The sequence below is a fragment of the Leptopilina boulardi genome, unplaced genomic scaffold (genome assembly GCF_019393585.1).
Source record: "Leptopilina boulardi isolate dan_hultmark-lab unplaced genomic scaffold, ZJU_Lbou_2.1 LbouV2_273, whole genome shotgun sequence".
Lineage (NCBI taxonomy): Eukaryota > Metazoa > Arthropoda > Insecta > Hymenoptera > Figitidae > Leptopilina > Leptopilina boulardi.
Window position 1 is genome coordinate 2171379 of NW_026137833.1, and position 16230 is coordinate 2187608.

Genomic DNA, 16230 nt, shown 5'->3' on the forward strand with positions numbered 1-16230 from the left:
AGTTCTGTAAGCCGAAGTTCATAACAATAAGGATAGACAATCCTAAAGATAATTAAATCAGTTGCAATTCGTGCTTTGACCTGTTTAGACGTAGTCTAAGTGTTAATTTTTGTAATTTTAAAGACAAAACTTCACTGTGTGCAATATTTATTTTCTTCATTTTTTTTTATTTTTTATTTTCACATTTTTCGAAATAAAACTTGAAAAAGTCAAATCTTTTAATTTGTGAAGGGAAAAATTCTAGTTTCAAACCTTTTTGTCATTTTAGTAAATTTTTTGTTCCGGGGAAAATTGGAAATTCTTAAAATCGTGTTCGCTTAAATCTTTAATAAATAAATTTTATTTCCTCATATATGTGATTTCGGGTAGCGTTGGAAATTTTTAAAATCGCGTTTGTTTCCTGCAGATGTTATCATCAGAAATATATGTAATACATCGAATGCAGGCCAAGGTTAGAGAAATATTTTTTATAAATTATATTTCCATGCAATTGTATTTATTCTAATTTGTTTTTTAAATATTATTTTCTTTTTTAAAGATTAGTATCATTTTTAAACTGACGAAACTAACATTTAAAAGTTTTAATTAGATTTCATATTTAGAAGAAAAAAATTATTTGATTAAAAGAATCTGTTACTTGACTATTAGTTTATTTGTATTAAATAATTATTGAGTTATATTTGGTTCAAAAAAAATTATATTGTCCAAATAAATATTTATTTAATAATTGCCAAGTAACCGACTATTTCAAGCAAATAAATTTTCTTCCAGTGTATGTATTTTTTATCAATGAATTTTTTTTTACATTAAACCTTATTTTATTTAATTATCTATTAATTTATAATTTTTTAATAATATTAGTTGCTAGGAAAGAGACACCACATTGAATTAAAATTTTTACAATTATTACGAACATAATAATACAATCGTCCATGCAATGGTTGAACTGGTCTAAAGTTTTCACGTACATCTCCTTGTAACACTAATTGTCTGAAAGCCGCGATCTATAGAAAAAAAATGAAATTTAATTAAGAAATCTTAAATATTTGTGCTTTTGTTTAAATATACTTTTAGTATTCCAAATTCAAACCTGTCTTTCGTTTACTTTACGAAGATTTTCAGCAATTATCCAAGTTACAATTTGATAACATGGAGGAGTGGTTAAAGATCCTTCGTATGTTATAAAATTTTTTTCATTATTTAAATGAAAAATTGATAATGGAAATGGCGGAATTCTTACTGATGTATCAGGTTGTATTACCTTATGCAAATTTTTTACAATAGGTTCAAGATTTGAAGCACGACCAGTAGTAAACTAGAAAAAAAAATGTTTGGTTTCATATGTAAATAATGGTTATTTTTTTATAAAAAATATAATTATATAATTTATTATTAATGATAAATAAAAATATTCATTCATAAATGTTTACTGTGACATCAAAAGTAAAAAAATATGATAAATTTTACTACTTATAATTTCGTTTAAATTACCTGGTAAATTAGACCAATTACTACGATACCGTCAGATTTTGTTGTAGCATTTAAAAGTGATCCATAACTACTTTTATAATGTACTAAGTGAGCTTCCAAAGCATATCTATTTTAATTATTTTTTGTTTTTAATTATTTTTTAAATATTGTCTAAAATACGAAAAATTATGGTTACCGTTGATCATTAAATGTATGTTCACTTCCTTCTGAATTCGATTGACCCCAATGAAAGTGTAAACTGTGGAACAGATACGAATCACTAAGAGGTCCACCTGATACATTTGGTACTTTATCTGATGGCCACTTTGCTAGAATTTGTACTGTAATTTTTAATAATAATAATAATAATGATAAATAAATAAATGTGTGTTTAAAAAGGATTATAGAAAATATATTTTTTCTATAAGAACGCGCATTTAAATATTATTTGAATAAAGGTGATAAAAAGAAATAATCGAAATATTTTACACCTACCGCCATGACCAGAATTTATCATTTTCATTGCAGTTGGAAAAATGTTGTAACCTTTTAATTTTAATGATTTGGGTATAAACATTTTATCGGATGTTAAATTTATATTTATAGGAGATTGTCGATTTCCGCCACATGCAGGAAATTCATTTTTCCAAAGATTCACATCTTTGTAGTCAATACCTAAAAAAAAAAAATATTGTACATTAATGACCAAAATAAATTTTTAATTAGCAAGAATTTCAATTAATTTTAATAAAATGTTTTTATTTATAATGTTGATGATAATTTCATATTAAGAGCATTTAATACTAAAACTTAATAAAAAAAAATAAACCATCTCTCACAAAATAATCCTAAAAATTGATGAATCAGTATAAATACTACTAAAGCCCATGTAGCCATTTCAGAATATTTTACTTATACACCTAAAAAAATCTCCTTTTATTCAAAAAAAATAAAGTAAATCCTTCTTGATATTTATTTTAATAACAAAATTTCTTTGCATTAGAAATATTTTTTATTTAAAGAATTTGTTGTTTAATCAAAAATATTTTTAAGAGAGAAAACTTTCTTTTATTCAAATTTTATAAATTTTTTCTTTGACAATTTATACCAAAATGTAAAAATATCTTTGATTCAAATAAATTTTCGTTTCTTGTATGTATACTTCAATGTAAAAAAGCAAACTAACATGAAGGGAATTTATTTTAGCCTTTTTATATATAATAAATAATTACTTAGTTCAATAAGATAAGGTAAGAAGGACAGTTAATTTACTGTTTTGGAAATACATGATATTTTTAATACAATGAAATAATTGCAAAGAAGGAATTCAAACTATATAATAAACTATAAGGAAAAGCTGAAAATGAACAATAGAAGAATTTAATTTTATGGTTATATGGCTGATAGTTTTTTTCATTGAAGTGATAATTTTTTTAGACCATTATGTTAATCATCATCAATATTTTTTTTTTTTTTTTGCAAACTATACTTTTTAGATTACATTTTACTTCTATAAGGAAAATATTAAGAATTTAATTTTTATCTTCATTTTATTGCTCTAATTTTGTGTATTGTTAAAAGTTTCATGATTATTAAAAAAAAAATTTTATCAAGTCGTTTATGAGATATGCATTTTTGAAAATTTCAAATTTTCAAAGATCTGTTTTTAATTATATAACTGCTTGATTTTATGCCAACTTCAAGTTTACCAGAAAATAATACCAATAACCAGTAGCACCTTTACATTTGACTAATAAAAGAGAATAGTATTTCTAAAAGTCACTAGATATGAAAAAAGAAACATAAAATAGAAAAAAAAGAATATAAAAATATATATTCTGTATCGTAAGTTAGACTCTATTTAGTATTTTGTGTGCACACTTTTCCAATAATATAGAGGAGTCTCGTGCAAGCAAAAGTGACTCTAGTGACATCTCATTTCAACTGACTGGCTTCCTCTATATTTTGTGGAAAACTTCTAAGCGTCTGTGAGATATGACACGTTTTTCTATCCTTTTTCTTCTCACAATTCACACACACACACATTCCAGAAATCTTTGGAGAATGTCGCATTTAAAACTTTTTCATTTTCCTTCCTACAAATAAACTGGATGTATACACATTTCACAAGCAGCTTTTATTTTTTTTTCTCATTCTTCCTTCTTGGATAATATTCAGACAGATATTAATTATTCAGGGAATAATAATAATCGTTCTGATGGGGAAACATAATACTGTTAAGCTTAATAACACCACTTAATATCTCTACTTCATTTAATGTAAGCTATCTTGGGTATTATGCTTTCTTTCGATTATTATTTTCTCACTTCATTAAAGAACCTCATGAAAAAAAATGTACAAAATTGTGCTATTCATTTAATTATTATTATTATTATTTACAACTGTACTAACATTAATAAACATTATAATGAAACTCTCAAAAAATGATGATATTCCAGATTGCTAAAATTAATCCCTTGTATAAATAATACCACTTTTTTTGAATTCAGAATATTTAAATATTTTAATTAACATTTATTTCTACCAATTGGGTTCATTGATTTTGACCTTTTGAAAAAAAACGCTTTTCAAAAAAATGTAGTAAATGTTCAAAAATACTGAAATTAAATTGATTCTGTGGATTAGAAAATATTTGTTAAAAATTTACTAAATCGTTTATTTTGATCAAAAACAAAATTTTGGGCCATTTGTGGTTAAAAATGTGCGGGTTTATGAATAAAAATATAATAATAAAAATATTAAAATAGTAATTATTATTTATAATATTTATAATTAATACAATTAACTTTTGTAATAATTTTGTTTATATAAATTATTTTTACTATTAATTATTGAAAATCTAAATAAAATACTGAAATGAACAAAATTGTTAACCCTTTCATTTTAGTTAGAAAAATTTTATTTTTTCAAACAAATTGAGATTATAGAGGATACAATATATAAACGAAAAAAAGTAACACAACAGAAATGAACTTTAAAAATCTAACTTCATCCTCATCTTGCGTGCTCCTTCCCAATCTTTTGCATTGTTAAACGCAATTGCGAAGAGACCTAGAACGCTGTCTTCGCTCAAGTTGAATTTTTCCATCAGTACATCTGGAATAATTAAAAAAATTCTAAATTTTAATAAATAAATAAATATCGATTAAATTTTAATAAAATAAAATTTTATATGTTTATATAATTAGTTATTAGAATTATTTTTTTAATGATAAGAAAATTAAAAAGTTTCAACAATTTGTAATTTCAAAAATTTCAAAAGGTATCATTAACCTAAAGAGAAATAATTTCAAGAACAATCTGACATTTATTTTTATTACTTGAATGTGGTCATTAAAAAAAGAAATACCAAAGACTTCATTTATTACTTTTTTTAAAAATGATTTTTGTAGTCTAGGGCCCTATCAGGTCCTGGTAATTCCCCGATCAGGCTATAATGAGGCAACCCTCAATCAGGACCAGATAGCAAATAGGATTTAACTAGATCAATTTCTACACGGGCATCTCTGGTTCCGATCGTCTAGCGTCTAGCGAGGAGTGATAGTTAGTGATCGATGAATGTAGGAGAGCAACTCCACTTTGACGGACTGAAAAATCTTTAGATTCGTATTGAGGAAGCAGAAGTCGATAAGTTGGACGTGGATCTCGGAGCAACTCTGAAGAACGCAGAGGACAACCACAAGGACTGGAGTATATCTAAATATTTAAAAAACGTAACGGTAAAGTGGAGGAACTCAGTAAGTGTAGAATCAGCATCATAGAAGAGAAGTATAGAACGAGACAGTCCGGAGGAAATGACTTCAGAATAGGGCGCCTGTAGCCTACTGCATGTCGTAAAAGGTGACTAAAAGGAGGATCGTACCCTTCTGGTTAAGTACCGCTTCCACCGAGACGCTCAGTAGGGACAAATCGATGATGTATGAACGCAGTACGCCTACATATGATGTACACCTGTTTGAAATAGGGTTCATCATTTCCAAGGCAGCCATGGATGACTGGTCGAGAATTTGTCTTCCCGTAACCCATCGCATGTCGTAAAAGGTGTACAATGACTGGAACTAACTGCTTCGCCATTTCATTGGTCATTCTCTTCTTGCACTCTAGACATCGTCTATTTTGTGGGAAAAAAATAAGGCATCACAAGAAATTCTATGATGTAAGAGGAGTTTTTCTATTCCCGCAGTACCTTGCGGGAAAGTAGCAAAATTGTTAGGCCATGAACATTTTGAGTCACGAAAGGAAAAACGTCGATTGAAGAGTCATATTGCAGATCCGCGAGTTAGATTCCCTTACCCAAGAAGATGAGGTCCAGGAAATGCTGAAAAAGAAACTTGAAACGTCAGGAAGCAGGAAGGTGATGGTCCTGGGACCCAAACACCGGGGAATGAAGCTCAAGCTTCTTGTCACAAAAACCCACATGAATTTTCAGATCAACCCTAGAGGAAGCTAAGAAGACTGTCGCGCATACGAAGAATAAATAGGCCAGAAAGATTGATAAAAGACACCTTTTCACGATTTGAAAAAGTGATATTTTTTATGCAAGGAATTAGTTTTAAAAATGTGGAATAGTATTTTTAAAGAGCCCTAAAAAAGTCAAGAAATGTAGCGTTTTTTATTATTTATGTTGTGTGGGTGCTAGTTTAACGCACACAGAAAAAAAGCTGATGTAATTCTTGTTGTGGGTATAATTTCGTCCAATGCTGTAAAACCAATAAGGTTTAACACTAAACTAGGGTAGAATTTATTGTGGGTTATTCTAACATGTTGGAAGAACAAAAAATTTTTTTGTTTCTTTTTTATAATTTCATTTGTGGAAATGCTGATTTGCCAAACATTGGGAAAAAAATTTCTCAACATGGCGATAATATAAAATCATAAAGCAATATAAATTATTATCTGAAACTAAAAATTAGTCAGTTGACAGTGGATTCTTTTAGTCAATTATTGTTATAATAATCTGGAGTGGAATTACGAATAGCAACAGCGCTACAAAAATATCGCTACGTAGCGATTTGAAGCTACATTCACTTAAAAAAAATTTTTAGTTACTGGGTGACTCAAAAAAATTGTATCAGTTTCCCAGATTTAGGTTAGCACATAAATGTTTCGCTGGTAAAATTCAAAGATATAAATTATATTATGAGTACTTTTTGAAGCGGAAAGTATGAAGTTAAAAATTATGGATTCAAGTTAAATTTATTCGAATAATCAAAATGTTTAATCAAATAATTTTTTGTAAATTATTTTATTGTAAAGTAGCAGTTGGCAAACATGAAGTTAGAGAATTGATTCTACCTTCATGTTGTATTTGTTTGCTACGTAGATAAAATCTTTTATGAAATTCTATGCCCAAAGTAGTATAAGGAGGCCCTACTGCTATATTAAGCCCACGAAAAGTTGAAGCTGATTTCCTCGTTTCTCTTACAATTAACGGAGGTGTCGAATCTATCGGAAAAGTTGGGAACTAGTTACCCACACTGACACAAAATGTGTACATACAGTAAACAACACATAGAACTTTCGCAAAATGGCTACCGTGACATAACCTGCATAAACTGATTGTTTTTATATCGCTTTGTTTTTTTCTGGTTTTTGTAAATAATTTAAAGAAAAAATAAGGAAATATGATTAGTTATTCTATTAAAAGTTGCAAAACAAATTGTGTTAAAGGCAATACAAAATATAAATCTATTTACAAAACTATTTTCAATGAAATCCAAATAATAATGATGAGTTTCATTTTAATTATAAATCTTATTAAAGTATATTTTTATTACAACCATAATTAAAATAAAATTTAAACAGTTTAATAATTTATATTCACTTGGAGTTACTTATTTTACCTCGATACTGTATTTTTACACAACATTAATAATTATATCATGTTTATATACATGGAGATTCTCCATGTTTATATCGCTCATGTCACTTTTAGCAGACGAAATTTCGGAGGTGTAAAATTTTCCCGTTAGGGTTCGACACCTCCATTAATTGTAAGAGAAACGGGGAAAATGCCTTTAACTTTCCCAGACAGTGGGGTCTCCTTATACTACTTCGTGATTTTATGTCAAAGGTCTTATCCAGTGGGTTTATGTTTATATTCTCTTTGAAATTACGATCTTGCAGTTTAAGCTTTGAAGAAACTGTCAACGGTATTTTATTTTGGACATCATTTAGAACAAATTTCATTAAAAATATGTACGTTTTTAACCCTAAGTAGCTAAAAGCGCTACAAAGCGACTAGCGCTATTCGTAATCCCACTACTGCACTCTGCAGTGGGATTACTAATAGTGCTAAACGCTTTCGTTGTTTAGAATTAAAAACTTACATATTTTTATTTTGAAATTAGTTCCAAATGAAGACCAAAATAAAATACCGTTGACAGTTTCTTCAAAGCTTAAACTGCAAGATGATAATTTAGAAGAAAATATAAACATAACCCCTCTAGATAAGGACATTGACATAGAATTCATGTCAATTTCCTAAAATATTTTATCTACGTAGCAAACAAATACAACATGAAGGTGGAATCAATTCTCTAACTTCATGTTTGCCAACTGTTAGTTTCAAATAAAATAATTAACTAGTGACGAAATAAATTATACTTTAATATTGTAAATAACCTATTAATTTAATAAATAACAACTTTAAAAATAAATTATCTAGTTTATTGTTAAAATAATTTATAAAGAAAATTGCATTCCTTTTAATTAGTTGGTTTTTGTGAATTTGAAGATTGACACGAATACTCTTAATTGATAATGTAAATGCAAAAATTGAAGCTCTTAAATTTCCCTAAATTTATTGTCCGCCCCTCCACTCTACTCGAAATTTTTAAATATTAAACAATTCATTACGAAAAAATTTTGATATAGTATGACAATGGTTTTTTGTTGTTTTTAATTGTTATCAAGTAAGATTAAAAAAATTCTTCAGACAAATAATATTCGTCATCTTATATCCTTCACAATATAGTATTTGTCGAAAAAAATATGAATTGAGCAATGTTTAAAAATTTGTTAAGTATAGTGGAGTGGTAGATAATATATCTACAGTATTTGAAACATTCGACCAGTTATCGTATTCACTCATAAATTTTATATATGTCAATATTTCTTGTTATTTTAATGTGACGAAGTGTTTATTTTTTGTTTTTTCAATAAACTTATCCTATATAGTGAGGTTATAAAAATGTCCAATTCTTCGAATTTGTATAGTTGTTTTTTTTTTACTTCAGAATAACCTCCTTAGTGATTGACCTATTTTTTATTTATTTGTGTTTATTATTAGTAAAAGAAAACTAAAGATGTCAGCAAATGTTTTAAAAATAATTATTTTAATTCAACAAATTATTGCATTGCACTGTAAGAAATATTATTATTGCTCTATTTTGATGATTTAATTAGAACTTTTTGAATTTTGTGTCAAAGAACGTTGAAAGTGTCAAATAATAGAAAGAATAAAAAAAATTTAGAAACATTTTTTAACATTTTCTTAAAAACTTTAAATCATATTTTATTAAAATTATGAATTAAATTTTAAAACAAGTTAAAAAATTTTTTTTTTTTAATTAAATATTATTTATTTGAAGGTTTTGACTATAAACATGTAGACCAATGGAAGAATGAATTTCCTATGTGCGGTGGAAGACGTCAATCTCCTATTAATATTAATTTAACAGGAAATGTAAAAAAATTTCTTACAGACACAATAAAATTAAATGATTATTGGAGAACTCCATTGGAAATGACATTAACAAATGATGGTCACAGTGGTATGTAGAATGTATAATAATAATTTATGTTAATAATATTAATAATTATTAACTAATTTTATATCATACTGAAATTTTAAATAATAATAAATTGAACAAATTTCATAGAAATATCATAATGTCCTGTAATCAATTTATAGAAAGAATTTAGTAAAGACATTTATTATTATAATTTATACGCTTTATTAAAGTAAAACTGACCACAAAATGGCCTGATAACTCAATTCCAAATCTATCTGGTGGATTACGAGGGCGTAGTGAATATCTTTTCGACAGCTTACACTTTCATTGGAGTCGAACAGATGACAGTGGCACTGAACACTCAATTGATCGACGACGGTAAAATCTATTAATCGCTTTTGTCTATTTTCATAATATATTTTTCATTTTTTTTTCTTTTTAATTTTTATTTTTCATATTTAAAAAAAAATCCCTGATTTAATTTTTACTATTTTTGAATTAGTGATCTATATTAGTGATCTATATTAGTGATCTATATTAGTGATCTATATTAGTGATCTATATTAGTGATCTATATTAGTGATCTATATTAGTGATCTATATTAGTGATCTATATTAGTGATCTATATTAGTGATCTATATTAGTGATCTATATTAGTGATCTATATTAGTGATCTATATTAGTGATCTATATTAGTGATCTATATTAGTGATCTATATTAGTGATCTATATTAGTGATCTATATTAGTGATCTATATTAGTGATCTATATTAGTGATCTATATTAGTGATCTATATTAGTGATCTATATTAGTGATCTATATTAGTGATCTATATTAGTGATCTATATTAGTGATCTATATTAGTGATCTATATTAGTGATCTATATTAGTGATCTATATTAGTGATCTATATTAGTGATCTATATTAGTGATCTATATTAGTGATCTATATTAGTGATCTAGATTCTAAAAAATCTAATTGTTTTAAACAATAATTTGTTATTTGACGATTTTATCCCGGTATCTTCTAAAAGATATTATTTTTTTTTAAAAACTAGATTCGCCTTAGAAATGCATATAGTGCATTATAACAAAAAATATGGATCAATTTTAAATGCTGTCAATCGTTTTGATGGATTAACCGTAATAGGTTTAATTTTTCAGGTGATATGAATAAAATTCTTCTTATTTATATAATTTTTTTTTTATTTTATTAAAAATTTGTAACATATTGTTATTGATATAATATTAATATTTTTATAACATTGTTTCATAAATTTATGAACTACAAGACTAAGAATGATAATTATATGTTTTATAGTGTTTATAAAAAAAAATGTTTCACACTTGTGTCGATAAATTATCATCAGAATATTTGAGAATTAACATAATCTGATAAGAATAATAATTTTATTTTAAAAATAATTATGTAGATTAATGATGCTGATGATTCGACACTTTCACCAATAGTAACTCAACTACGACATGTTACAAAAAAAGGAGAAACTGTGAAAATAAATCCATTTCCTTTGTCAATTTTCGATTTAGACACAGAAGACATGTTTATTACTTATGAAGGATCATTAACAACACCACCGTGTTCTGAAACTGTAACATGGTTATTGACTCAAAATTATCGCTACGTAACCAATGAACAGGTTTTCATTATTTTGTCTTTTGTTATAAAAATTATTTATTTTTATTTAGAAAATCTATATTTATATATTTTATTTAACTAATTCAAAATTTATTTCATTTGTAGATAAAGACTTTTAGACAAATAAAATTAGACAATGGAGATGAAGAAAATGTGAGACCAATTCAACCAATAAATCAACGATTACATTATTTTGTTCCCTTAGACAGCAACTTTATCATACAAATCAAACATTAGTTTATTAAATCAAAAATAAATTTTTTTTTTATAAAATAATAAATAAAATTTTTATAATATTATTTATATTAATTATTAAATAATAAAAAAAAACAATGAGATAATACAAAAATATTAAAAATCTTTTTTGATTTTAACACATTTTCTTAAAATTCATCCACAAACGTCTATATTTGCTTCTATTTTCAATGTGTTTTTTTTTTTTTTTTTTACAAAAATGAAAAAAATATTTGAATTCCTATTGGAGGAAATTTAATTCTCAACTCGGGAATCGAAGAGTAGAAAACTTTATAGAAAATGTACCTCTGGTTTAAAATATAATTGACTTCGTTTATAAAAGTGAAGTTTGAAAGAGGATATAAAAAAAAAATTTTTGATTCTCTAAACCATATATTCATGGACTAAATAATTTACATATTTTCACGTCTAATTAAAAAAAAATATAAACAGTGATGAATTTTATATTAATTTTATTACATTTTTTAAACATTTGTTTACTTTTGTAAAAGTTCATTTCTCAAATAGAGCATAATTTGTTTCAATGTTTTGCAGTGTATCTCACTTTACAGTTGCTCTTCAGCAAGTTGATAAAATTATGTGACGTTTTTCTGATGGACAACGTTTTAGCCACAGGATTTTGGACGCATACAGTTTACTTTCTTGCCTTCACTTGTTTCCGAGTAGTAAATCTCCCAGTCAGACAGTCAACTTTTGACTAATTAAACATCCCTTTGGAACAATTTTAGAGAACTTTGGAGATTAATTATATATCTTGAATGGAATAAGAATAGAAATATAGAAATGAGATTCGACATCACAATGGGAATCACTTTTATTCACTGAAATATTATAATTTTTTTTTTGAAAAATTATTTTTTTTTAAATTCTACTAAAATTTAAATATAAATGAGGTTTTACGTAAGACAAGTTGATTTATTATTTAAAACGAATTTGTTTTATTTAAAAAAAGTATCTCATCATTTTAACAAATGATTTAGCAATTTATATTTGGAATTTACTTTTTTCAATTTACATTTTTTTCATTAAGTTTGACACTGTTTTAGCATTTAAACTCTATGAGAAAAATTTTGAAGTAGACATTTTTATTTGACAAGAATTGATATTCCTAATGGTACAATATTGGGTACGTCTTTTTTAACTTTCAAAAACTAATATTAAATTCGTGATCAGCGATCCCAAAAACCCCCGAGTAACAAATGTCAGCTAAATTGAATTGATTTTTCAAAAGGTCGTCCGCCATATTGGATTCGCCATTTTGAATTTAAAAAAACTAACAATAAATTTGTATTCAGTGACCCCAAAAACTCCCGAGTAACAAATGTCAGCTAAATTGAATTGATTTTTCAAAAGGTCGTCCGCCATATTGGATTCGCCATTTTGAATTTTGAAAAATTATCATTGGATTCGTAATCAGCGATCCCGAAAACCCCCGAGTAACAAATGTCAGCTAAATTGAATTGATTTTTCAAAAAGTCGTCCGCCATATTGGATCCGTCATTTTGAATTTTGAAAATTTATCATTGAATTCGTAATCAGCGATCCCGAAAAACCCTGAGTAATAAATTTCAAGCAAATCCATTTGATTTTTAATATTTTTCTTCCGCCATATTGGATCCGCCATTTTAAATTTTGATAAACTGACATTGAATTCGTTATTAGCTACCCCAAAACCCCCCTGTTTAACAAGTTTCAGGTAAATCCAATAAATTCTTAAATCTTTTTCTGACATATTAGTTATTTCGCCATTTTGGATTTTCAAAATATGACTTCAAATTTGTGATCAGTGACACCGAAAATTCCTGATCATGAATCTGACATTAGATTTTTTAAATTCAAAATAACGCTTCCAAAATTTTTGATTGATATTACCTACTAAAAATGGACAGATTTTTATGAAATTTGTTATCCTTATGTTTTATGTGTCTTCGAATACGAATTTCTTCCGCCATTTTGAATTTTTGAATTTTCATATCAGATTTGAATTCTAAGATTCAAAAGATATCAAAATATTAAATTTCATGAAAATCCGCCTATTTTTAGTAATTTTGATCCGCATTTTGAAAATCTGCTCTGCTATATTCGTAATCAGCGACCGCGAAAACCCCCGGGTAACAAGTTTTAGACATATTGAAAGTTTTAATTAATATTTTTAAATTGTACATAATATATAGTCGTCATTAACATTTTGGTCTACTTCTTTTTTGCTGTCATTCACAGTCAACGAATTAAGAAGAAGAAGAAGAAGAATTACCTATACTAATATTATTAATAAACAAAAATAATTATAATTTTTTTTTTTTGCAGAAAGCAGACTTAGCAGTTGGTTCAATGACTATCAACTACGCACGTGAAAGTGTAATTGACTTTACGAAACCTTTCATGAATTTGGGCATTTCAATCCTTTTTAAGGTAGGACATAATATATAAATTTTTCATTAGTTATATAAAACTGCAATTCAAAAAATGAGATCAAAGTTTATTTCATGACTCGTGAGTAGCAATTAACTTTACCCTCAACGTTTCTCTTGCATTTGAACAAGCCAAGTTCCCCTTTAATTCTGGCGCCGGTTTGCAAACTGCCTCGAGCAGACCAGAGGACACATTTTTATTTAACATACACAATACACATCCTACCTTGTCAGGCTGGTCTCTTGGTTTTTTGGTAATTTCCTGAATTAATATCGCACACTCTACTGCTGGCGCCAGTGCTTTTAATTTTTTTGCCTGGTCTCGCTTCGAATTCACCTCAATCTATATATATATATATATATGTATAACTTTTTAAAATTAAAAAAAAAAAATTTTTAATTTTCTAAAATATTTTTCAAGCATTATTTAATATTATAAATTAGAACAATTATTTTAAACTATTTTTTTGTCTTAAATTTGTTTCAACAATTATTTAGGTAAATTGTTTTTTTTTATTTTACATTGCCAAAAACCAACTTAAAATTCATTGTTGTTTTATAAATAAATCGTTTGTTATTCATAACCATTGAGACTAATTTAGGAACATTTTTGTATGAATTTTAACTTAAAAATTTCACCTAGATATATGTAGCGTTTCAGGAAAATGATCGCGCATGATCTAGATCCAGATACTTGTAAGGTTCCTTACGAGAACCACGTTTTTGTATTATAATTCGCGACGCGTGTATTTATATATCAACAATTATCATTATCAGATTATGCAATCCAAATTTAATTTGTTGTTAATTAAATTTGTTAAAATATTAATTAAGTGTTATCAAATAAATTTCATTAAACGATATTAATTTAGTTATTTATTATTTTACATTGAATAACATATCACATGTTGGGAAAATTATTACCCACAGTATGACTGAAACAAATTTAGAAATGATTCCTACAAATAAAAAACAGCTAAACATTAATTCATACGAAGCTTGGAGGATGGGTGTTGCATACGAACGCAATAGTCATGATTACGCTGAGCTTAGGAGATTCTTTAAAATTCCGACTCTTTCATCTAGATTCTTATATAATGATTTATTGTTTTTATATAAACTTATTAACGGCATTATAAACTGTCCTAATTTGTTATCGCTTATTAACTTCTATTTGCCTAATAGAATGCTTAGAAATACTTTTTTATTTAAGTTAGATAGTCACAGATCTGTTTTCGGAGAAAACTCCCCATTGAATAGAATTTGTAAAGAGGCAAACGCACTTGATAAAGATCTAGATTTTTTTATTACACCTTTGAACAAGTTTGTTTAAAGCTAAAAAATGACAGTTGATGATGTCAATTAAATGACCATGTGTAATAAAATATTTCTTCTATTTTTGTTATAAAAAGTTATTATTTTTTGTTCAGTACTTTGTACGAAAGAGCTTTAGGCCCGTTGAAGTGTAAATAAATAATAAAATACAATTTATTTATAAGCACACCTACTGTTCGTTATGAAAAACCAACACTTAAAATGTTATTTTATAAAAGTTTTTTAAAATCATTTAAATGTATTTTTAAAATATTAAGGCCAATTTCGTTTAGAATGTTATTGGGTGCATTGAAATAAAACACATTATTATTAATATAAGGAGAACAATCAATAAGTATGTATTTATTTAAACAATATTAGTTTGGGAGGAGTACAAATTTATTGGTAGCGGCACATCTAGTCAGTACGAGCGCTAACTTAATTCTGCTACAAGTTTTTCTTTTTAAAACAAAGTTTTACAAAATATGGCAACGCTGGTAAAAATTAAAAAATTTGTCAACGTTGGGAAAAGTTTGGAAAAGGCTAAATTACATGAAAAACTCATCGACACATTTTGCCTTAATTGCTTAGTTAGTCCGACAAGACCCAAGGTTGGGTCCGAGCAATAAACATTGAGTCCTAATCCTCTGGAAGGCGTACGTACCGTACCGAGTTCTATAGCCTTATTTAGTTATTTTAATAATAAATTTTTATCTATAGACATTGTGTTACTTTGTGAAATATTATTTTTTCCAAGATTTTGCTTTTATTACCTAAACTTCCTAACAAAGATATGAATTTGACCATATCTTAAAACAAATAATAATAATAAAACAAACAAATAATACTTGAATTTATTTAAACTCTTATTAAATTAAATTTTTATCAATTATTGTTTAAAATTTTATTAAAATGTTACACCAATTGTTACGACGTAACACCTACTCTGGAATGTAACATTAAGTACATTAATTCTAGTTAAACATTAATTTCCTTATTTTATTTTGTAAATAAAATTAAGTGTTAAAATTTCTTAGTAAACAGCAATTATTTAGTTCAATAAACTTGACAAATAGACAGAAAGCTAAGAGAAAGAGAGAGAGATAGGAACAATCCGATTTAATTTGTATTAGAGCTCTTGAATCGCAATTCACTTGCGCACACCTTGTATGTGAATTATGCAAAATTTAATTAATTAAGAGACAAATCAATATAGGAGCTGCATATCTCTCACAATATACTCAATATGTTTGAAAATGTCAAAAATTTAATATTTTTTTTTATTTTCATATTTAATATAATTATTACATAACAATTTATAAAATAAAAAAAGAAACTATTAGACAAAAAAAGAAATTAATATG

General features: G+C 26.4%; 3 protein-coding genes across 6 annotated transcripts in view; 2 read left to right on the forward strand and 1 right to left on the reverse strand.

Moving 5' to 3' along the window:
* LOC127281617 (glutamate receptor ionotropic, kainate 2-like) overlaps positions 1 to 16230 on the forward strand; it is a 193326-nt gene that overhangs the window by 118755 nt on the left and 58341 nt on the right. For all 4 annotated transcript variants that reach the window (XR_007843063.1, XR_007843062.1, XR_007843064.1 and 1 more), the window contains exon 12: positions 13449 to 13553. Coding sequence is in view for 1 of the 4 variants with exons in the window: in XM_051305416.1 (XP_051161373.1) it covers positions 13449 to 13553 (105 nt within the window). In the remaining 3 variants the exon portion in view is untranslated. The remainder of the gene's footprint in view (positions 1 to 13448; positions 13554 to 16230) is intronic.
* LOC127281622 (carbonic anhydrase 1-like) lies at positions 1474 to 2381 on the reverse strand. Its single transcript, XM_051305422.1, has 3 exons — positions 1966 to 2381; positions 1667 to 1811; positions 1474 to 1597 (listed from the first exon to the last, which is right to left on the reverse strand). Exons 1-3 carry the CDS (start codon positions 2045 to 2047, stop codon positions 1483 to 1485), a joined length of 342 nt encoding a protein of 113 aa, XP_051161379.1. The 5' UTR covers positions 2048 to 2381; the 3' UTR covers positions 1474 to 1482.
* On the forward strand, positions 8620 to 11127 carry LOC127281620 (carbonic anhydrase 2-like). Its single transcript, XM_051305419.1, has 6 exons — positions 8620 to 8856; positions 9084 to 9266; positions 9458 to 9605; positions 10288 to 10393; positions 10663 to 10887; positions 10992 to 11127. The coding sequence occupies exons 1-6, from the start codon at positions 8799 to 8801 to the stop codon at positions 11121 to 11123; spliced, it is 852 nt and encodes a 283-aa protein (XP_051161376.1). The 5' UTR covers positions 8620 to 8798; the 3' UTR covers positions 11124 to 11127.

What these genes read in the sequence shown, in the direction of transcription:
- LOC127281622 (XM_051305422.1), bottom strand. Translation starts at nt 2,047, where the DNA reads ATGTTTATACCCAAATCATTAAAATTAAAAGGTTACAACATTTTTCCA. An exon ending in GATAAATTCTGGTCATGGCG is followed by an intron (nt 1,812 to 1,965) that starts GTAGGTGTAAAA and finishes TAAAAATTACAG; the next exon opens with TACAAATTCTAGCAAAGTGG. An exon ending in CATACATTTAATGATCAACG is followed by an intron (nt 1,598 to 1,666) that starts GTAACCATAATT and finishes TAATTAAAATAG; the next exon opens with ATATGCTTTGGAAGCTCACT.
- LOC127281620 (XM_051305419.1), top strand. Translation starts at nt 8,799, where the DNA reads ATGTCAGCAAATGTTTTAAAAATAATTATTTTAATTCAACAAATTATT. An exon ending in CACTCAATTGATCGACGACG is followed by an intron (nt 9,606 to 10,287) that starts GTAAAATCTATT and finishes TTTAAAAACTAG; the next exon opens with ATTCGCCTTAGAAATGCATA. An exon ending in TAATAGGTTTAATTTTTCAG is followed by an intron (nt 10,394 to 10,662) that starts GTGATATGAATA and finishes ATAATTATGTAG; the next exon opens with ATTAATGATGCTGATGATTC.